Source organism: Molothrus ater, chromosome 5 (assembly GCF_012460135.2).
Source record: "Molothrus ater isolate BHLD 08-10-18 breed brown headed cowbird chromosome 5, BPBGC_Mater_1.1, whole genome shotgun sequence".
Classification (NCBI taxonomy): Eukaryota; Metazoa; Chordata; class Aves; order Passeriformes; family Icteridae; genus Molothrus; species Molothrus ater.
In genome coordinates, this window is record NC_050482.2 from 20,599,338 (window position 1) to 20,623,022 (window position 23,685).

Consider the following 23,685-nt stretch of genomic DNA (forward strand, 5'->3'; position numbering starts at 1 on the left):
GTCCCGCAGCCGGTATTTGGGATAGACATCACACAATTCTCTTTCAAAACACGAATTTTTCCTCCAAGTGTTCAAAACATTAACCTACACTTTTCTTTGGTAGGTCTATTAGTGTTTGGTTCATATTTTTTTACACTGTAAAGGCGCAGACCAGGCTGCGAGGGGGCAGAAGTGCCAGCTCCAGGGATGTTGGCCTGCTCCCACGTGCGTCCTGGCACCGGTGCCCCAGGGCAGCGCTGCGCAGCACGGGCGGTCAGCGCGGGCCTTTCTCCCCGCCGGGACAAAGACGGCGCGGGTTCCCGCCGCGCACTCGGCCCGGCGGGTCGGTCCCGTGGCCGGCGCTGCGCCTCAGCCCGCCCGGGGCTCCTCGCGCGCCCCGCCACAGCCCCGCGGGCCGGGCCGCCCCCGCCGCCCGGCACCTGTGCGGCCAGGCCGGGGAGCGGCGCCTGCGCACTGCGCGGGCTCTCGCCGCCAGGACCGCAGTCACTTCCTGCCCCCGTGCCCATCCGGCTCCGGGGTCAGCGGCCGCCGCTCTGGCGGGACAGGGGCGAATAAAGTTTAATTCGGGGAGGGAGAAGCCGCCCGTTCTCTCCAGGTAGGGCCCGCCCGCGGCGCCCGCCCGTCGCGCCCGCCCCGTCCCGGCGTCGGTGCCGCTGTCACCTGCGGCCGCGCGCCCCTCCCGCCCGGCCGCGCGTGGCGGGCGCGCCCCGCTCCGGCTCCGGCAGCGCCGCGGAGCGCTCGGCCTGGCGGCGGGAGCGCTGCTGGCCCGGGTGCCGGGAGCGCGGCTCTCCCCACGGGACCCCAAGGACGCCGTCCCACCGGCGGGGCTGCGGGACGAGGCTGCGAGGTGGGGATGGAACGCGGCCGGGCCGCCGCGGAGGGGGCGCGGGGCCGTGCGGCCTGGCCAGGCCGGGCTGGGCAGGCAGGGCGGCGGCCTGGGGCTCTGCCCGGCGGCCGAGGCGCAGGTGGCGGCGGGGCGGGAGCGGGGCCGTGCTCGCCGCCGCCGTTGCAGAGGGCGTCGTGAGACCTGCCGAAAACAATGGGACTTTCTCCTGCGCCAGGGGTGCCGCTGCTCCGGCCTGCCCGGCCGTAGGAAGTGGGTGTGCGGGGATGGCGCGCTCCTGAGCCCCTTGTGCTTCGGCGGTGACTGCTAATTTGCTTATTTTAGCAGAAACGAGCTGCTGGATGTAGAAGGAAAGTAGGTCTTGCGCACGGAAAATGCCTCTAAGGGACAAGTGTTGTCAGACTGACCACCATCACCATGGATGCTGTGAACCAGGTATAGTGGTGTGTGATGCTTCGGCTGTTTTGCATGTCTCCTTCATTAAAAGCTTGCAGAAACTGTTGTGAGAATGTGAATGTATATCATGAGTGTCAGCTCTAGGTATAAAAAGTCTCTGAATTTTGTTTGGAAATCCGGGGTTTTTTTTTGTATCCATGAACTGTCACCTTAAAATCATTTCAGGAAGAGAATATTTTAGTTCCTGCATGTGGGATAATCCTCAGGCCACCGCATGGGCGTTGTATGTATGAAGTGAGCAGAGGAAGGCAAGAGCATGTGTAAAACAACTCATCATTTTGTTTCCAAAAAGTGCAGTGTTCTCAGGTTTTTTTTTTTTTTTTTTGTAAAATGGTGTTTCTAGCAATCATTTGCATTTGTTGTTTATATTTTTACTCTCTCTTCTCTGGTAAACTCTGGTGAAATTGAAAATCTTAGTCTCAGAGGTGAAAAACCCCACCTAAAACAACTCTTCACATTCCATGCTTGAGTGATGTGAAAGATGCTATCAGTGGAAACTAATGAATATTCTGAAGGTTCAGCCAACCTGTTAGATGCTTTTGAAATTATTCTGCTTATTGTTATAATTAGTATTTTTAAAGGCTATTTTGTTTATTTTTGCCTTGTTGTGGCATTTATTTAGATGCTTTCACTTACATATTTGAAAGAAAGGTGCAATTTGGATGCTTTCACTTCTGTTTTGAGAAGAGAGGCATCTGTTTGGGGAATTAACAGATGAAAATGTGAGCACAGGGACTTTGATTATGCCCCTTTGTAATGTAATTGAAATGTAATTTGAGAGTAGGTATTGTTCAGTTAGTAGAAACATTTCTTTGTGTTGATGATGAAATGGTTTTGAGTTGTTCTAATGCTTTAAAAAGATAAAAATATTTTTATTTCCTGACAAATTAACAGTGATGTGTTAGGTTTTCTTTACCTGTGTTACTCCTGTTGCTGTCAGTTGGTGTTGTACATGCATATTAGAGGCTGTATACAAACCAAAATGTTTTATTTTGAAGTGAAGGGATTAGGTTAGTAGAATACAATATGCCATTGTGTTAGAGATCCCCAAATGATTAGCTGATTTGTCATGGTTGTTATGTGTGTGTATTTATAACAGTATATTATGGGACCAGGATACTTGGGTGGAATGTTCATTGTGTTGTCCTTTTTTACAGTGCTTTGTTTTCTGATGTTCTATTCAGCTAGAATTTATTTATAACCTTTTAGCTCAACATACCAGTCATAATTTGTTTAGTCTTTTTGCACTTATTATCTCTAGTTTCATACTATGCCTCAACTGGCCTTTATTAAAAATAACTGTCTTAGAGATCTCAGTACTACAGTTAGAAATGAAAACCTTACAATGGGGTTAAAATCAAACCAAATGGTTAAGGTGGGAGCCAGTTTATGAAATGCAAGGCTTAGTCAATAAGAAATATAAAATAGGACCTAACTAATGATTTTGCAACACATGCTTCAAGAAGTGTTCTTATTCCTGTAAATCTGGGTTCCCTCTGGGCAAGGCTTAATTGCCATGTCTATATACAGCAATGGAGTGCTATTAATTTTCACGTGTGCAAATACTGTGTATTGGAATTGCTAAAGGATCTGATTAATATATGTTTTAGTTTTAATAGCTTTTGCAAAGAATATGTGTTGGCGATGGAGAGAGACGGGGAGACCGATTTGGTGATCAGAATCCGATTTTATTGTGGGATACAAACACTTCTATACTATTTCAGGGAGACTAGTAATGTGTACTACAATGATTAGGTTAAAATCACATACACAAACTTATGCATATATCAGCATCTCTTGCTTGCAGAGTTTAATGGGATTTTCTTTTCCTTGTAAACCTGTTTGATTTAATCTTCTTGCAATCTAGGTCTAATTTTCAAAGTTCTGTTTGCTTTTGCCAAGGCACTCTGTTAACAAATCTCTTATATTAACCAGGTCCAAAGTCCATCATCTGTCTTGTGTCCCCCAACATTCCAACAAGGATGATATGGAAAGAAACATCAGAAATAAAGTATCCCCTCAGCAGTTTATTTGAGCCTGAAGAGTTTATTGAATGTAGCTTTCATGGTTAAAAATATGTGCTAGGTTTTTTTGGTATATGCTATGTAGCTATGCTTTTGCATTTTTTTGATCATTGCTACCTTAAATTTGGCTTCAGTGTTTAGGTGCTTACTGGCAACATTGAAGTCATGTAGTGTGCTGTGAAGTATTTGGTAATGCTGGTAATAAACAATTTGGTAATGCTCTTTTGTACATGCCATTTAGTTTTAACAATGGGAGTCAAGTAGATTGTTCTGCGGAATTCCTTTAATAACCTAATTTCTACGGAGTTAATTTGGTCTTATATATTTATGTTTCTATGTTTTTTTACATGTAGCTTTGAATACAGACAAAAAAAAGTGATTAAAATGACAGCAGATTGTCAGAAGGTATCATAGCTGGAAAATTCACTGTTGACTGTTTTTTAATTCAGTATAAGTGAAAATTTTAGAGTAAGGCTACTTTTACTGTAGTCCTGGCTGTTCTTTTTAGCTAGTTTACTGTATGTATGGAAGATTCCTAAATTACAAAAATTACCTGAGTGTTTTCTAATGGCTTATTATCCTTTTATATATTTCAGTGCATCTGTTGGAGCCTGGTGATCCTCCGTTATTACAGCAGCCTCTGCAAACATCAAAATCTGGTATTCAACAAATCATTGAGTGTTTTCGATCAGGTAGGAAACCATGCCTGACCCTTAAGAAGTTCATTACCTTGTTAAAAGAGTTATGTTTATTCAGTGTAATAAAATAACCAGCACCTGACTTTGTCCATATTTGCAAAATATTGGTAGATTTTTTTGGAATTATGTATACTTTTTAATAAGGGTTTTCGTAGAAAGTATTGAAGATACAGGTTTTGCTGTATAGTTATCCTTCAAAAACCTTAAAAATTAAGTTTGTTGTTCTGCTTTGTGTCATTTCTGCTGCTATTATCAATGAGTTTATGATAAAACTCCTGAGGTGAAGAAAAAACTTAATCTTGAACATCTTAAATTTCTTCATCATATTACTTTTAAGGTGTTCCTTGATTGACTTTGGGAGTTGCAATACATAGCAATGAACAGCTAAGCATTTGGGAAGGCATGCCAGGGAAGATTGAAACCTTCAATGTTTGCAAGCTGTTTCTACACTTCTGATGTGGCAAACCAAACATTTTACTTTCACAACTTCTTTAGTGCTACTATCTATGCGTTTCTAGATTTTTTTTCCTGTAGATCTTTTAAGTATGTGAAATGTGTTGTGTATTAAAGCACTGCTGCTGTGCAATGAGATGCATGTCTGGTCTGAGTCTTGTAAATGGGCACAGTATTTAACTTGTCCACTAGCGTTTCAATAACTTAATACAAAAACAGGATGTGTGATTATTCATTAGTGACCTTTTTTATTTTGCTTGAGGCCTCAGAGATGCATGACAGGCTTCTTTTGCTTGAAGCAGATTAATGGAATATCTACTGGTAATAGCACAAACTAGTTGCAGGTACTTTGTCTCTGAGTTACTTCCAGATCATCCTCGCTGGCAGGTGTTAAACTGAGAGCTTACTTTGATATCATCAGTTGCCTGCATCAGGGAGGTTGGACAGAAGGCAAGAGGACTTAGACAAAGATTTTACTGGTTTTGAGCAAGCAACATTTCATTATGGAAAGAGAGTATTTGATTCTTGTGGTAAAGGAATAGAAATTTATGACAGAGTATTGCACATAACTGTTTAAGTAATTTTATCAAAAGCTTCTGTCATTCAAAGCATTAAGAATAAAAAGTGAATTCGAATTTTTTTTCCTAAAAAAGAAACTGCTTGCAAAAGGCATAAATTTTGGAATTTCTGATAGAGATATTTATGACTGGTGTTGTCTACTGATTTATTGTGACTTTGATGTTATTCTAGCATCAACATTTACACATATTAACAGAATTTGACAAGGTATCCCCTTGCATTACCATCACAATATACATTTAGATGTAACTACAAAATAGAGAAGACTGCAGTAAGTTAATTTTTTTTTTTGCTATTTCAAGAAGTTTCTGAATGTCTGCAGTTTATTTCAAAAGGACCAATAATTTTTCTTTACTTTCTGTGAAAAGTTTCACAGATGCATAAGGAGGATTTGAAGCCAGAATGACTACCATGTCATATAGTATGATCTCCAATGTGTCATAAATCCTTTAATTTCATCCAGTAATTCTTAAATCCACTAATTTGTATTGGAAAAAAAACCAATTCAGTCCTAAACAGGGACTGAATATAACAGGGAGAGAATGAGGAACCCGTATGTCCCTTGACTAGGTAGTAATGGAGAATTTTTTTGAGAATGAGGCTTGTGGCTAGGGCATGCATGAACAGCATGGAATTTTATCTACATGGAGCATCTTAGGTTTTGTTCAGCTGGATTTTCTTTATGCGCAGAAATTCAAATGTTGGTGAGATCAGAGTAAACATTTGCTTTGGGGGGGAACTCTGTACAGTTTTTATTTGTTACTATATCTAAATATAGTAGTATATATAGTAGTAAATATAGTTTGGTAGTCTGTTAAAAATGCAGGTCAAATGAGGGTGAAGTTAGTAACACTTAAAGAAAGAGCAGTGGATATGGCTTGGGAAGGCATTGGAGTGGACAGAAACTGTGGTAGCCTCAGATGGTCAAGTTTGGATACCATTTTTAAGGAACTGTTGAAGAAGACACTGTGCTTTGCTGAAACTCAGATTTAGAAATCTTTGTAGTACTCTTCTTGCACCAAGAAATAAGTTTTCTTGGTAAGGCCTATTTGTATTGAAGAACTATAGCCTATTATGAATTTTTTAATTTGAAAGATTTTAATTTAGAAAATAGTTCTGCAGTGTGTTTGATCTTTGAAAAGAATTCTTAAGAGAAGTGTGATGAGATGCCAGAACACTTGACCTGGTAGTTCAGCTTGCAGAATGTCTTGCTGCTGCTCTTTCATAGATGTTTGATATTATTTATTGATGGTCTAGGTCATTATATTTTTCCTTGTTTGATTAGTTTTGAATAATTAAATTCTAAGAAAAGTCAAGATAAGTAAAATAGCTGAATTTGGTTAGTTAGTGCTTCTTTCTAATTTGGAGTGGGTAAGCATCATTTAGTAATCTGTTGCTATTTTAGGCCTTACATTCATAATTTTCATGAGATGAGAAATGAAGGACTAAGTCTGAAGAGTAAAAAACATGGCAGGAGCTAGAATATGTCAACAATGCTAGATCTAACCATCTTTGTATACAATGAGTGATTGTCTGGAAAGCTGGCATATTTTATCACACTATGTTTTAATAGAGATCTTTCAGGTTAAGTTGTATGTATTTTCCTTTCTTCAGGCTGAAAATGTGCCTACATTTCTACTATCTCACCTAAGTGTCATCATGTTGGACTTGGGTTAGATATCTAAGGGTAGTAACATTTCTTGACCTGTTAGTTATTCTCTTTGGTCTATTCAATCCTTTAGTTTTTTGCCTTACCAGGTGCCATTTCTATGTGAAATAGCTGTATGTGTCTTGTTTTCTTAGCACTGTAGGATAACCCTAAAGAAAAAATACTACAGGCTTCTTTAAATGCTCTAGGTGCTTATTCTTTCCTATTGGGCACTTGTATTGCAACAACTGAATACCATAGTAAGAACTCTTAATGTTAGATGTTAGTTTTTGTTGTAAGTCATTGCACTTTCTTTGTAAACTGTAATGTGTGTAATCCTTGAGGGATTTTTTTCATCCCAGTCATGTCTTCATAGTGAAATTTGGAGCATGTATCATAAACTTTCAGTACAAATGAAGAAGCACTAACAAAAGATAAAATGCTGATATAATTATTCATGGTCTAAAATGTTTCCACTGTCATAGGATGATGTGAATTAAGAAATGAACAGAAAGCCTTCCATAAGTGTAATATTTATTTTATTACAGGAACGAAACAACTTAAACATATCTTGTTAAGAGATGTGGACACGATTTTTGAGTGTAAATTGTGCCGGAGTCTCTTCAGAGGATTACCAAATTTAATTACTCACAAAAAGTTTTATTGTCCTCCAAGTCTTCAGATGGATGATAGTAAGTCTTATTAATTTAAATGTTTAATAAAGCTCTGTCAAGTTGAAAATTTTATCTTTCATTTCCATTTACACAAATACCTGAAACAAAATGCAAAATACTGAGGTGGATCTAAATTTCTGTAGTAATGTATGTAGATCACTTTTATGTTATTGAAGGAGCTACACTAATGACTTTATATGAATTAACAACCAAGAGCCATGCCAATATCATAATTAGATAGCTAGTTTATACATCTAATCTTTTAATTGTCACTCTTAACACTTTTTATTCCTTCTTCCCCTTTTTCTTTCCCATCTGTCCTTTACTGTGAAAGATACCAAAAGCATGTCAAAGGACTGGGAAGCTAATCTCACAGAAGGCAGTGACTCTAACAGGGTGTTTCAGTTTTAGGCCATCATAGCTCTGATGGATTTTGGCTGCTCCTGTGAAGTGACCTGGGTCAATATCCTTAATATTCTCCTGTACGGAGAGAATACAGTGCTTGTGTCATGGATGCAGGCTTTTGGTTTTAGTCAGTATGAAACACAGACTAAAAGTTTACCCTTCTATTTAAGGATCTGTGCTTGACTAATGTTTCACTTTACCATATGCTGCTTTAACATATCCTATGTGATCATGCCTAGCCCAACATCTTTGTTATAGAAAATAAGCTTTATTATTAAAAGAAGTTACTTAAATGATGAGGAAAAAGTTAAGAACTATATTTTTATGGAAAAAGACATTTATTATAGTTTCATTCCAGTGATGACTTTTTCTTAATCTGAGTAAAGTTGATTAATTTGGAAATGTGTCAGCATTCAAAAGTGTTTGTAGAGGTAATTATCTTGATCTCCTCACTAGATCAATATAGGTACAATGAGGATTTTTCTTTCCTGATTAATGCCTTACTGCCTCAATATTTCAAAAATTAGGAACAGAGGTATACTTTGATGATTGTTTTTTCACATGGTATCAGCTGTAAGGAGAAGGTGAAAAAGCTGGTACTGTCCCTTTCCTTAAATGAGCTAACTTGGCCAGTTAGAGAGTCACAGAGCTTCTCTGTGACAAGGGGTGACTTATAGTTACAAAGCAAGGTTAGAAGTGCATGTGACTTTAGATGTAATAGTTTCTAAGCAAAGTAAGGTTACCCTGAGGAAAGACTTAATATCCAGCTCCTGGCATTCTAGCTTTCTTTTAACTTTCTGATTAACTTTCATAGGTTAATATGAAATAGCAGCAAGTAACACAGAAATAAATAACTTCCACTGTTCACTATGAGGTGCAAATAAAAGGAATAATATTACACACTCTGAATAAAACTGTATAAATACTTGTGCTTTATATAAAATTGAGTGTAGTTATTGGACTAAGTGGGAGTTTTTTCAATAAGTAAAGGATAGTGAACAAGAGCTGGGAATCAAAGTTCAGCACACCATGGTGAAAAATCCATGCACTCAATATAGTCATGAAGTAGTCTTAAAAGGTACTATAAAATAGGAAAGACTTTTTTACTCTTGGTGAAAGCTATATAGATAGGCTCATTCGAAACAGACTGTAAAAGCTGTTAAAAATTCAGTGTTAAAAATGGGTTTGGAGCTACAAAACGCCTATTTTTTGTACTGGCACTTTCCATTTATTGCTGGGTGTGTGGAAGGAATAACTCTGACTGTGGGTTTTTAATTAGCTGTTACCAGGACTCACATCTTTAAAATTATCCACAATAATTTGAACTGTGTCATCTCAGTGCCTCACCTTTTTGCTGTAGGACCCCAGCTTCCTAGTTGTGCCATTGAGGATGCTCTGAGTGTCACACGGGGAACTAGAGCACTGAACTAATTTGGCATTTAAAGGGAGAATTTTACTGAGACCTGTAAAATATGATCTGCTTATATCTTCATGCAATGCTCAGGTTACACAGATGTTTCATTTTTTGGTAAGGATTCACAGAGGTTCAGAATTCACAGAGAAGGGCTTATTTCCAGAATTAGGTTCCTTTATTGTAAGTGCCTGTATCCCACAGTAGGAAAATCGGTTTTTAATGATACTTCAGGCTTAGTTGCACACCTGCAGAACAAGCTCAGTCGAATGATGTTATTCTTGCAATTGATACAGTTTTTTAAAGACTAGCTTAATTCCAGTCATACAGATATTTAGTTCAGGTGGCTTCACATTAGCACGCCAGGAGGGTTATTTCCGATGCTGGCTTTTAATAAAAAGGCAACTTGCAATGATTACTCAAAGCCTTTGAGTGTTCAGAGAGTACAAAAGAGGATTTGTGGAAATTTGTAGATTTAATTCACGTAGTGGTTAAAAGCTGCTTTGAAATTGAAATAATTGGAAATAACCAAATCATTAAAAAATACCTTTTCCTCTTTTCACAGACCTCCCACATACAAAAGATAAGCAGAGTCAAGCCATAAATGACCTTCTTGAAGCAATCTATCCAAGGGTAGATAAGCAAGAATATATAATTACATTGGAACCTATAGAAACTAATCAAAATGCTGTATTTCAATATGTGTCAAGGACTGATAGCCCAGATGAGAACACAGAAAGCAGCCATACCCCCGATCAAGCTCCAGTACAGATCCAGGAACCCAGCACTGAGCAACCCAAGACTGTTTCAGCTCCAGCCCCAGTCCCAGCTGGGGATACTCTAGAATTACCTCCTGCTGATCCTGTTACAAACAAGGTGATATCTACTCCTGAAGAACAGCCACCAGCAGTAAATCCTGACTTGGACTCTCTGGATAATTCTGATTATGGCCACCAATTGATTTGTTGCCTCTGTAGGAAGGAATTTCATTCAAGACGCAGTGTACGCCGGCACATTCGAAAAGTACACAAAAAAAAGATGGAAGAACTAAAGAAGTATATAGAAACAAAAAAGAAACCAAACCAGTGCTCTGCAAGAGGACGAAATAAGAATGTTCTTGTCGCGTTAGGTAGAAGTTGTCCTGTGTGTTATAAATCATTTGCCACAAAAGCCAATGTAAGGAGGCATTTTGATGAAGTTCATAGAGGATTAAGAAGGGATGCCATTACTCCTGATATAGCTACAAAGCCTGGGCAACCTTTGTTCTTGGATACAGTTTCTGCTAAAAAATCTCTTAAGACCAGAAAACAAAAGTCGTCTTCAAAGGCTGAATACAATTTAAGTGCATGCAAATGCCTTCTGTGCAAGAGGAAATATAGTTCACAGATAATGCTGAAAAGGCATATGCAAATTGTTCACAAGATAACTCTTTCTGGAAAGAACTTTAAAAGAGAGAAAGGACCCAACAATGCTACCAATGGCACAGAAATACAAGTTGAACCAGCAGATTCTGTAGAACCTTCACCCCCTTCCATTGTGCTTTCTCCACAGAATGAATTAAAGGGAACAAATCATTCAAATGAGAAAAAGAACACACCGTCAGCACAGAAAAATAAGATTAAACAGGACCCTGAAAACCCTAAATCAACCTCTAAATCAACCACTAAATCAACCTGCAAATCAACCACTAAATCAACCCCTAGATCAACCAATGCATCTGCTGCAGGTGGCCAGCAAAAAGCCAGGAAGCCAAAACTTTCAGCTGGCTTTGACTTCAAGCAGCTTTACTGTAAACTCTGTAAGCGCCAATTTACGTCTAAACAGAATTTAACAAAGCACATTGAATTACACACAGATGGAAATAATATTTATGTTAAATACTACAGGTGTCCACTGTGCTCTTATGAAACGCGTCGCAAGCGTGATGTGATCCGACACATAACCGTGGTTCACAAAAAGTCGCCACGCTACCTTGGGAAAATAACAGCTAGTTTAGAAATAAGAGCAATAAAGAAGCCAATTGATCTTGTTCTAAATAAGGTGACAAAAAGAGGCTCTCAGAAGGATGAAACAAAACAGATCGGTTCAAAACAGGATGTCACCTCTAATTCTCCCAATAAAAAGTATGAAGGAGCTGATGTTGGCATTGAAGTAAAAGTAACAAAAAACTTTTCTCTGCACCGATGTAATAAATGTGGGAAAGCATTTGCCAGAAAAGCTTTTCTAGAACATCATAAGAAAACCCACAAAGCAAACGTATCTCATTCACCTGAGGAAAGTAAAACCAAAGGCAGAAGTACAAGATCTAAAGCTGTTGTCTGGTGAGGAAAAAGAAAAAGTGTTTTATCTTAAAAAAAAAAAAAAACAAAACAAACCAACAATACCACTGCATTTCTTTTGCTGTTGTTGATTTATTGCTGAAAACATATTTTCCCATATATTTTATGGTTTAGTGGTTTAAATGCAAAAGTAGATGTCAAATTTGTTTCTTTTTTAGCATTTTGGAAAAGAGTTAAATTTGTCATTGTAGAAAGATGGAATGTAGATTAAAGTGTACTAAGTCAACTCTTTAAACTGTCTTAAGGCATCTGCTGTAATAAAGCTAATATAAGTACATTTTTAAAATAGTATTTTTTTTAAATTAACTGTAATTTTGTATGGTTTGAATAACTTAACTCATTTAATTAACTTTGCTGTGACCACTTGAAGAAGTACTAAAAGTACTAAAGTAAAAGCCGATAACAAAAAATTTCTATGAACTTACTGGAATTAGCATTTGTGAATTTAAATTTTTATTTTAATGTGTATTGCCAACACACTGTCAACAAAAGTGCATAGAGCAGGTTTTTAAATGTAATTTGGTTGCTTAGTTGCTTTGATTTAAAATCATTATGAGTTAGGTGTCTGCAAAGACCTTTGAAGTTATTAAATTTAGAATTCCATTCTTTTAATGCTTATTTATATAAGCCCAGGTTTGGAGACTTCTGGTCATTTAGTTTTTTAAATTGTTCAAATCTTATCAAAGTTTTTGCTTTAAGCATTGGTATGCATTGAAGTCTGCCCTAAAATTTTCTAAACTTTTGCTTATGTGGTGCTCTCAGAATTTTTTACACTTGGAGGGGTTACATTTGTAGCTACTCAGTTTTCCATATGCCTGGCCATGGCCTATTTTTAGAGGACCTTTTAAAAAAGAAAATATTTGTGTGCTGTCACTTTGTGTTTCAAACTGACCAACTGATGGCTGAAGGTTGGGGATTGTACAAAAGTATGATGAAGAGAGACTAGTGATAATTTTAGGAGTTTTTAAGATCCTTATGCAGAATCATCTTTCTAGCATATTTGGCAAAAAGAAAGCAAAGTATATGTGCCTTGTTCTATGTTTCAACGCTGAAATGCTATTGTCTGGGAGGTGATTTGATTTTGAGTTCAGCTTTCACAGTGAATAACCACCTAGTTATATTAAATTGTGATGTGGTGCTTTCATGACTTTCTAATAAATCCTGACCAAATTAGGCAGAACTTCAAAAATGAACTGAGTTGAACCCTGAATTATGCTGAATTCTAGAGGGGGAGTGACTTCTGCATTTTGAATAAGAATTGAAAATTTAACCTTGTAAATGATTTATGTTGTGTAGTTTAAAAGAGAATTATATGGGTGAATTCAAAGTATTAATTTATTCCCATTTCTCTTCAGATAGGTTCAAGTGATGTTCGGAAAGTTTGAAGTTCATTTGAATGAAAAAGACTTTAGTTTGTTGGTGGAACTGCTAATTCTTGATAATGGTACTATAAGGAGGAAATACTTTCATAAACTGTTTTTTTTCCTTACAATATTAATAATCATTCTGACTGCTTGTGGGACAGTACCACTTCCCAAAACACTGAAGTAGTTGAAGTAAAATGCATGTGGTTCTAAATTAGCAGTTATCTCTATGTAGTTGTAGTTTGACCCAGTATAGAACAAACTTCCTGAAATTGAAAAAGAGTATACCAGAGACAAGTTAATGAGCAGCAGCTTTGGAAGAAGGTGGATTTTCCTCATTTAGGAAATCTTCAGAAAACTCATCATGCATACTGGCCCTCCCTGGCAGTGCTAATTGATGGACAGCTCAAACTTTGATGTGATATCCTACTTTGGTAAACGTTGTATTATATACTGTTTTAAATTTATTACAAATGAATGTATAAGAGCAAACAATGTAGTGTTTATTGGCTGAATTCTGCTAATTTTAGTGTTTGCCATAAATTCAGTTTGTTCATGCTGACTAATTTCCCAGTTCAAGGACATTCTGAATTTCACTGTGCTGAAGTTGCTTCAAAGACCTCCATTTTGTTTCCATATGTGGTTCACAGGAAAACTTTGTAAACATCTAGAAAGTTTACAAGAATATCCACATTCCTCTATTCTTTAATTTTTAAAAAAATTATACACAAGCACTTTAATGATAGTTGCAGTTTATTTTTTCAGTTTATTTTTGAAAGATCAACACACTAATGTTAATATGAAGGTAGTGAATATTTGCTGATGTATTATAGACAATCTGTGCACAACCACTTATAATGTTAGCTTATTTCGTTAAATATTAATAAAAAGGGAGGATAGTTTGGGAGAAACTCAAAATATATTTTCTCTCAAAATCATAAATGACCACTATGGGTAACACTTGACTTTGTGTAATTGGAAAATGTTTAGATACCCTTTTTTTAACCTTTTAATCAAGATTGTAGTGAAACGGTTGCATGCCTACCATTATGAAGTTCTTGGCAGGTTTCATGCAATCATGGGTTTTGTTTTGGGTTTTTTTGTTTGTTTTTTGTTTGTTTATTTTTTATTTTTACCTTTTAGAAAATATTTTGTTTAGTGATTTGTGTCAAATTGCTACAATTTGAAAGGTATTGTACATCAGATGAAATACCATGTTTTTTATATCGGTTCACTCCCTTACTTAGGGAGGTGCCTCGTGTTCATATATACTTTTTTGTATAAAATATATCTAAATGTTGATCACAAGATCAGGAGTAAAAATACTTTTATGGATAGAGAACTATTTGGCCCTGTTAGTGCATTGCACTAAGAATACTGTGAATGGGAACTGAGATTGTAGCTTTGCTCAAAATGTTCTATATTGAATGTACATGCTTTTGTTTGGATAAATGTGTACTGTATTTGATGGAAAATAAAGCAGACTGGAAATGATTTTTAAGTGGGCATAAACAAAAAGATGTTGTGTTTGTAAACTTGGGATATCTGTCACTCCACAGTCGGAAATTACATTGTTTGCATTTTGTAAAGTTTTATTTGTTGATCGTTGAAGCTAGTTCTTTGTAATATTCTGTTGTAATAAATGGGGTTTTTTTAATTAAAAATTTGGCACTTGTGGAGTGAACACTTCACACTGGTGGTCAACCCTTGCTGTATTTTTGGCAAACAAAAATTCCTTGTAAAGGAATCTCTTCTTTAACTGAGGAACTTTTGTTGTTACCCTTTTAGAACAAACTACTGAAGAAAACAGCTATGATAATACTGGCATTTTTGTTTTGATGCTTTCCTGCTGTTTAAGTCTAAGGCAACTTGGATGTACCTGGTCTGTGTTCTCAGCACAAGCCTTTCCGTGCTAGCTGATTCAGCTCTCTTGGCTGAGCTGGATTTGCTCTTCTGCATTACTTATATGCTTTGAGCCTGACAGTCATTTCCTTTATTAAGGGCAAAACAGTCTGCTTTGATGATCTTCCACAGCTGTTGATGTTATCTGAAAGAGCTGAGTGGGCTCAGTGGCAGAGCAGAGACCAAAAAGTGCAGTCCAAGGTTTGCAGCAGATCTTATGTGTACACGTGCTTACATTTTTTTCAATCTGTTGCTCAGATGTTTTCTTCTCCAGGATGTTGTGGTTTTATAGTTCTCAGCTTGTGACTTTCTGCAGCAAACAAAGGGATTTTTTGAGTTACTGTCTTGTTGCCAGGCAGGTAGGGTGAATCTTAGACTGAAATGGATGTGTAAATTATAATCAGCTTCCTTCACTACATACATCTAAATTCAGCTGCTACTCTCTGAAGAAACAACTACCTAAGAATGAACAAGCCTAAAATGGACGCATCATCCTTTAAGTGTGTAAAGCTGCATTTTCTATAAAAAATACATTAATGATACTGACAGATAAGGAGATCAGTAATTTGTCTCAGGTATAGAAGTGGTAATGGCTTTCCAAATTCAGTGAGACATTTCTCTGCATGGTGTTAAACTGGTAGTACATTAGGTGGTGGCTGGGTTGACCAGGCTTAGGATTGGGTGCCTGTGCTGTTTCAGAGTACTTGTTCCCATTAGTATAAGTGAGGAAAACAAGGTGCATGACTTTGTTAACCTGCTCAGAACTGAACAGATTGTGACTCTGGTCTCTTATTAAATCTCTGTACATAAATATTGCCATTTGCTTTATTAAGGATCACTTGCATCTGTGAACAAATTAGGCATTGTGAAAATGGTGTTTGACACTGAAAAGACTGAAGGGACTGTTTTCTTAAGTGTCAGTAATGTCCTGAAGCTTGGGCTGGAATCAGTTCAGTTTGTGCAGGCCATTGTTTTTGCAGTACAATAACATGCAAACACCTCATAAATTGCACTTCATCTGGCATTTGCTATTCTGAGTTACTGTTTAATTATCACTATTTCATGATTTTAACTCCAGAATTTGCTTTTCTGCTATTCAAGGTGATACTGGAGATATTCCACTTAGAAAAGTTATTTTCAGCAAGCTGTCTTTCAGTTTACAGTTACCTTATCTGGGTGCAGTGGGAGGATGTTTGCTTTCATTGTTTTCTCTCTGTAAACGTTAAGGCAAGTAACTGATGACAGCAATGCAGAGTCAGGTACTTGGTTATGTTTTGACTGTGACTTTCAGAAAGAATTTTGCCTTGGAGAATGTACTGAGAAGTGTGGAGGATGCCTTTGAAACTGAGTGCCTGCACAGCTGTGGACTGACCCACAATGATTGGAAATGGCCAGCAAACTGTTAGCATTCTTGGCTTCAAAACAAGACTGGTAACAGACTAAGATACTTCTGCATCTTGAAAGGAGAAAAAATGTTTTTGTATATTAGAGCTAATTTTCTCATCTTAGTAGATTGTTTGCCTACACCAGTATAATGCAGGGCAATATAATCCAAAAGTAGTAGAATTCCTAACATATTTTTAAACATTTTTGAGGGATAAGGCGTAATATGTGAGTTAGGTTCTATTAATGTAGGAAATGATAAAACTATGTCACTTTGATAGGTACATTAGCACAGCTACAAGGCAATTATCTTACTCTTTCATAAAAAGTCTCTTCCCTTGTGGAAGGTGCTTGCTGTCATTTTTATGTTTCCATTACTCACCTGTCTAGTTCCCAGTTCAATTTTCATTTTACTGTTTGGCTGTGGTTGAATTTTCCTGAATTATCTATGTGCTTATCATGTTAGCTTCTTTAAACTCCTAATTTTTGAAGTAGATTTTTTGTTTCTTTTTTGAAAGCTGCTTAAAAAACTCTTGTCATTTGATAGTGTTGGGTCACTGCTTTTGGGTTTTTTTTGTGAAGGATGAGGTGATCCAAACACCACTGATTTGAGTGTTCAGATTTTGGTTATGGAGTCTTATAGAAGGTGATTTTGAAAAAGACAAGAAGAGATCCAGGCAGGAACAGTGTGGACCCTCTTATATTTATGCCTTTAAAAATAGATTAGAGGAAAAACTGCCAGAAGTAATATTTCTCTCCCAGCACTAGGCACTTGATAAATGGCTCAAGAACTTCAGGCCCTATCCAGCTCTATTTTCTTACTGTGTTCCTGAATTAGAAGTGAAGTGTTTATTTTTCTCTTGTGTTGTGGTTTTTTTTTTTTAATTTTATTCTTTTTCATTTGCAGTTTGGTGCTCTTGGATTGTTTTCTCCTTAGTTATTAAACTGTTGTTTGGAGAGGTTGAAGGTAACATGTAATTAAATCCAAATCATTACCAAATCCCTGGTTCTCTGCTCCGAAGGGGCTTGCTGCCTTTGGAGCTACACTTTCTAACTTTGGAGCAAAAAATAATGAATCAATAAATAAAATTGATAAGAGTAACAAGGTAACTATGGCAAGACTCATTGAAAGCACTAGAGGCTGGTGCTTTTGTTTTGAACTGCCTTATACTAGGTGCATGTGAGAGGAACAGGGTAATTGCTGCAGTATTCACTGCCTTAAAAACCAATTTTGGTATGATGGGTGAAAGGCTTTGGGCCAGTGCTTTGTGTGTGGACAGGAGAGAGAGTAGGGCTCTAGTTATCATTAGGCTGTGACTGTACACTGCCATAATGCACATCCTCTTCCCTGGACCAGGGAGATTCTGGAAGAGGAGTCAGAAGACCCTGAGCCTGGAAGAAATCATATTTTTGGAGTGGTGGATGCAAGCAGAGGAACAGAAAGAAAATCTTTCTGTGGGAGCAGCTCAGGGTTGGTGAGGAATAAAGTTTTTCAGGTTTGCACTGGCATTTGAGGAAAGGAGCCTGAATATCGGTGGGGAGTCAGTGACAAGGAAACCTAACAATGCCTGGAGCACACCTCGGTCCTTTTCTGGGATGGAAGGGGTGAGGTGGGCAGTCACCCTGCGCCCTGCGCTCTGACTTTGGAAGAATGGAATGCAAATCGGTGATTTCAGCTTGTGTGGTAGCTGCTTTCAGAAAAGGCCTTTGGGGGTTCCTTTCCGCGCCCGCCCGCCGAGGCTCGGTGTGCGGAGCTGCCGCCAGGTGGCAGCAGGGAGCGGGCGGCGCGGGGAGCGAACCCGCGGGCAGTGCCAGCCCTGTGAGCACAGCCTCGGTCAGAGGGCACAGCCTCGGTCTGTGGGCACCGCCTCGGTCAGCGAGCACAGCCTCGGTCTGCGGGCACAGCCTCGGTCAGAGGGCACAACCTCGGTCTGAGGGCACAGCCTCGGTCTGTGGGCACCGCCTCGGTCTGTGGGCACAGCCTCAGTCAGTGGGCACAGCCTCGGTCAGTGGGCACAGCCTCGGTCTGTGGGCACAGCCTCGGTCAGTGGGCACAGCCTCGGTCTGAGGGCACAGCCTCGGTCTGAGGGCACAGCCTCAGTCAGTGGGCACAGCCTCGGTCTGAGGGCACAGCCTCGGTCTGAGGGCACAGCCTCGGTCTGCGGGCACAGCCTCGGTCTGAGGGCACAGCCTCGGTCAGAGGGCACAGCCTCGGTCTGTGGGCACAGCCTCGGTCAGCGAGCACAGCCTCGGTCAGAGGGCACAGCCTCGGTCTGCGGGCACCGCCTCGGTCTTGGCACAGCCTCGGACAGCAAGCACAGCCTCGGTCAGAGGGCACAGCCTCGGTCTGTGGGCACAGCCTCAGTCAGTGGGCACAGCCTCAGTCAGTGGGCACAGCCTCGGTCTGCGGGCACAGCCTCGGTCAGCGAGCACAACCTTGGTCTGTGGGCACAGCCTCGGTCTGTGAGCTGCCTGTGCACATAGCCAACACAGGTCACTGTGCAAAGGTGGCCTTGGGCCTCTGACACAGGAATGAGGAATTAAGGTGATACCTGTAAGCAGTTTGTAGGTTGTGACATTTGAAATTCTTGAATGATGTTTGTAAGGATGAAGACTTAGGGTTTGCTTTATTGCACCTGCTCTTTTCCCCAAGGCTGTGGAATAGCTGGGGACAATGCATTGTAGAGGGGTTAGGTGTCATCTACTGTCCAGATCTCTAGCTTGTCAGAGTGGTCCTGAGAAAAGTTCAAAAGTCTCTTTTCCCAGCCCAGTGCTGGAAGAAGGAGTCAGAGCTCTTCATTTCTCTGTCTCAAGGTTGTTTTTTGTATCTTATCTATAAAATTCTTCTCCTGTCCTGCCAAGGTCCATCCAGCAGGACAGTTCCAGGCACACTGCCTGCCCCTGGGGCAGTGTTATCTTTTTATACTAAAAACTACGTATACAGTGTTTACAATTACTTTCCAATACCTATCACCTATGTTAGACAGTGAGCTTCTACTCTAAACCAATCTGTAAGTGCCAATATCATAGCAGAAGATGGAGGCTAAGAAGAAGAAGGAGAAAGGCTGGACATGCCCAGATTCCTCCATCTTGCCCCTGAACCCCCATTCTAAAAACCCCAAAATCTACTTTTTCACCCTGTGGTAAATTCACTGTCATTCTACTTAAATTGTCGTGGCTTGTACCTTCATGTAAAGGTTGGTAATTGTTTTTTCCAAGGGCTAAATCAAAGGCACAGGGGTCTTGGGCTCTCTGCCAAGGTCTCTGAGCCCCCTGACAGAGTCTTGAGTCCTCCAGGGCAGCCAGAGGAATTTCCTGGGTTCCCACAATCTACCAAGGTGCTCTCTCAAAATTAGCTGCACAATCTGTGCAGCTAAATAGCACTTAAGCTCCTTTTTTGTTATTTAGTCCCTTGCTGAGTATCAAGAGATGATTTGTGCTTTTCTAATGTCTTTCGCCCCCTCTAAGCTTCATTTAACTTACCTTTATATTTAAAAAGCAAAATGCTGAACACAAGATTACCTCCACCTTTTAAAATGCAGAAACTTTATCTTGGGAATGGTGGAAGACATCTCGTAAATAGAAATTTCTGCACTGTTATTTAGCATCTATTAACATGTTGTTTTCAGACCTCAAATCCTATTCTATTGCCAGACTTATTGTTTGGAAAGGAGAAACATGGGTCATGTTTTTAGATAGATACCATCTGTTTCATACTTCTGGTATAGATGACCACCTAATTTTGAGTTAACACAGCTTCTGCCAAAAGAAAGAAAATAATATTAATTGAAAAGCAGCTCGTATGTTTTCCAAATGAACATTTGTGTGGTTTTGGTGTGTCATTTTGCCTTGAGGTGGTTGTTGTTGTTGTTACTGTTGCTTGTTTTTTTGTTTTTTCTTCTCCAAAATGGAAAATATCTCAGTGTCTCATATTCTGAGCAGTAACTGCAGGGAATACAATACTGTGTTGGTAGCTATAATGAGGTATATATACAGGTCAGTATACAGTGTAGTGACTGTTCTGTGTTTTGGATGATGGCTAAAACCAGTTGTGCCACATCAGAGCCCCTCTTTTTCACAGCTTCTAATTCTGCCTGTAAATGAATGTGTATGAAGAAAGAAATACTAATTAAAATATCTTCAGTGAACTTGATTATTCTGGTTGTAGACAGTCAAATCAGACCTCTTAAGGACACACATGATTTAATGTGTAGGTGCCAATCTGTCATCTGTGGACCCATTTACATGTGCAAGCATTCTGTAGCCCTTTGTGTCAGATTTATTGGAGTCACACAGTGCACAGTTTAATGTTTATGTGAAATGATGAATTTGCTGAAAATGAGCTCTCTGCAGTGGTTATATCTGCAATTCTGAATTTCCAGAAATCTTGAATGCCTAAATTGTACACCATAACTTAGCACTGCTGTGATAGTGCATTGAGTCAGTGAGGAGGCTGCCTCCCAGCTTCTCCTGTGCTGCTTCCTACCTGCAGCTAATGCAATATCTTAGCCAGCTTCCTTGACACTGTGACCCTTTCTGAGAAAAAGAAAAGATGTATTATTTGCTATTCCCAGGAATGCCTTTCCTCTTTTGGCCTTTTGTTTATGTCTGCTTGCAGACAGCCCCTTTCAACCAGGTCATATCTATTGCTCATTATAAACTTGGAGATGTGCAAGTAGCTTAAGCTTCAGCTCCATAAAGAGTATGCTCCAGGCTCTGAAGAATTTTAGATAGAGGATCATTCCATCCTCATATCCATCCCTGCTTTTCCCTGTACAGCTGTTGCAATTGCAGCATACTCCTAACAACCAGATGTCTGTAATAGACATCTGACAGCAAAAGGAAGGTGTTTGAGTTGCATCAATGCTAGATTAGTTTATTGTTTTCTTACTGCAGTTTATGTATTCTTAAGGTGAGTGAAATGGTACCAGTACCATGATGAACTTTCAGTCCTTGCCATTCACGTGGGATTTGCAGATCTTTCTGTATTAGCTGAAAACAGCAGTTGAGTAGACTATCTATCTTACAGATAAGTGGTACCCTGCAATTTTAACAAAGACAACACTATTCCATTAAATTCTGTTTTGTCTGAAGAGAAAAGAGAGTTTATATGAGACTAGGCCCTTCTTTTAGGGCTATTGTGATTCTGGTGATATCAGTTGTAATCTCAGTGATGGCCAGATAAAATCATTAGGGAGAAGCTGTTCATCCAACATGCAGGCTATTTTTGTCTGCGGCGGAGATGAGCTAACAGGGTGCTGCACCTGCCAGAGTGACTGTCATGTTTTCATTGTCAGCTGATCCATCAGATGAGTCACTATCCTTAAGGAACTCTGAGGTTTTGATGACCCCTGAGAAGCTCTGTGCTGTCAGCTTTCCCTCTGGTGACTGAGAGCATATGAGCCATGGTGAGATGCACAACATGACCTGGTTTTGGTTGTAGTCTGTCATGGCTACAGGCAGATAAATCCATCCAAGGTGTTGTAGGAGCTATACAACATGCTCGTGGTGTGGTTCACATTTGCATCTTTCCATCAAAAAGGACTTTTAAGTAAATCTAATATGTAATGTAATATCAGTGCTCATGGCAGGACCTTTGAGAGCTCTAGCAGTACATGTCAAAGGACTTTGGGACCCCCTGAGACTTACTGACCTTCTAATGAGTTCATACCTCCCTTTTTGACCCATCCTGATCCTGTAGTAACCACTGCAAGGAAACACTTCAGATACATGCCAACTTTTGTGTGGACAGAAGTAAGCCAGTTAAGATGTATTGCAATTTGCCATAGGGCAAAAGGGCGAGTTGTATGAATAAGTTGAGACTTCCACCTCCATCAGATTGTGCTGGAATATAGCTTGTTAGATACACTCAGTCAGAATTGTGTGACTTTTATGGCTTTTAAATATTGTTCTAGTGCTAGAAATCTGTATGAGGAGATCATATGTTACAAACCCAGGGTTACCCTAAGATCAGAGAGTCAAAGAGGATGATAATTTTGGCAGAGTTGTCCTGTAGTCTTTTCTCAGAAAGATGCCAAGCAGCTACTTCCTATGAGACATAGCACTTCCTGTGAAGACTGAGAGAGGAATAAATACTTGGCTAGAGATGTCAAGAATAAAGTTAATGACTTTTACATATGCCTTTTGCTATCATGATAATGATGTAAGGCTTTTAGTTCAACTTAGATTTAAACCTTTCCTTGATTTTGTGCTTAGTATTCACTTTTGTGTTCAGACATGTGTAATTCAGATTTATGAGGGTGGAAAGAACCATTACGATCAGGTACTCTGACCTGAACAGAGCCATAGTCAACCTCTGGCTGACTTCCAACAGGTTACTGTAAAAGATCTCCAGTTGGGATTTTAATATTAACCTTCTGTTGCTCATTCTCTCCTTCTACCCCCACCCTGCTTTTGTTATATCCTCTGTTACCTGTCTCCTGCTCATTTTGGCAATTTCTATCATGCTTCATGCAGATGGAGCCCCTTTAATCTTTAGTTAATTGCTTTCCTGTTTTTCTAATAAAGCCTGAAGACTCCTTTTTCAGTAAGGAAAAAGGATTTTGTGTTAATTAGCCTCTGTGCATATGGTTAGAGAAAAAATACTAATGTTTTTGTGTGGTGGGACAGTAGGAGTCGAGAATCTAATCTGTGCTGTATGTCAAGGATTTATGAAGCTGTTATATACCATAATTAATTTCAACTTTTATTTTTCATGGCAGGAGCTATGCTTTCATTATAACCTGAGAAATGAGAACTCGTTTTTTTAAATAGTGACCCATCTTTAGAAGAAACTGTTTTTTGATTTCTGATCCAATTATCTGTTTGATACCTAGTGGCCCTGCCTGCTGAAATAATAAAAAAGTTAAATACTCTAAATTATCACTTTTCTCTATGATAGCTACTACACGTGGAGTCTGAAATGCTGCCTCTTGAACATATTTAAAGTTTGCTGAGCTGTGATGCTTGGGAAGTATTTTGCCCAGCTGTCCTCCCATTTTATGTTTCAAAGACAAGCACATAGAGTATCAGAACTGCTAAAGGTGGTCCTAAATTTCCTGTCTAGTCAGCAAAAGTGGATGACTTTGACAGCTTTAAGAGAAATTGTCTTTGTCCTAAGATTGGGCATTTAAGTCATCCATGAAGTACAGTCAGGCACCTTTCCAGACAGCACAGCAATGTGGAGTTGGGACATAATTTTACCCAGTGAAAACAGATGTTTAATTAGACAACAAGACTACTTTGTGTAATGCACAGGAGTGGTGATTGGACTTTATATTCTTTATATGTTAGGCAAATAAGAGGCTTATGTTTTCCTTGAAATAATTGTTCAGAGTGTCAGAAAAAAATCCAAGTTTTTGATGTAATCTTTTCCCATAAGTGGGAGCCCCTAGGTATTTCACAGGCAGGCTGGGTTTTTGAAGTGTGCAATAGTTGCTTATAAATGCTAGATCCTTATTTTGTCACTTAATTTACATAACCACCATATGGCAACAGTCCATCTA

At 39.2% G+C, this 23,685-nt stretch overlaps 1 protein-coding gene across 5 annotated transcripts; it reads left to right on the forward strand.

Moving 5' to 3' along the window:
- The first annotated feature begins 507 nt into the window (after nucleotides 1-507).
- On the forward strand, nucleotides 508-14,396 carry ZNF800 (zinc finger protein 800). 5 transcript variants are annotated; one of them, XM_054514958.1, is made up of 6 exons: nucleotides 758-847; nucleotides 1,169-1,279; nucleotides 3,921-4,016; nucleotides 7,251-7,394; nucleotides 9,758-11,513; nucleotides 12,887-14,396. In XM_054514958.1, coding segments are annotated over exons 2-6 (2,058 nt in total). In that variant the 5' UTR covers nucleotides 758-847; nucleotides 1,169-1,218; the 3' UTR covers nucleotides 12,888-14,396. The 5 variants fall into 5 exon arrangements, with proteins under 5 accessions (XP_036257217.1, XP_036257219.1, XP_054370933.1 ...); XM_036401324.2 differs by lacking the exon at nucleotides 758-847 and adding an exon at nucleotides 508-595 and having other exon boundaries at nucleotides 9,758-14,396; XM_036401326.2 differs by lacking the exon at nucleotides 758-847 and adding an exon at nucleotides 518-595 and having other exon boundaries at nucleotides 1,172-1,279; nucleotides 9,758-14,396.
- Nucleotides 14,397-23,685: the final 9,289 nt, after the last annotated feature.

What these genes read in the sequence shown, in the direction of transcription:
- ZNF800 (XM_036401324.2), top strand. Translation starts at nt 1,219, where the DNA reads ATGCCTCTAAGGGACAAGTGTTGTCAGACTGACCACCATCACCATGGA. An exon ending in CCATGGATGCTGTGAACCAG is followed by an intron (nt 1,280 to 3,920) that starts GTATAGTGGTGT and finishes TATATATTTCAG; the next exon opens with TGCATCTGTTGGAGCCTGGT. An exon ending in AAGTCTTCAGATGGATGATA is followed by an intron (nt 7,395 to 9,757) that starts GTAAGTCTTATT and finishes CTCTTTTCACAG; the next exon opens with ACCTCCCACATACAAAAGAT.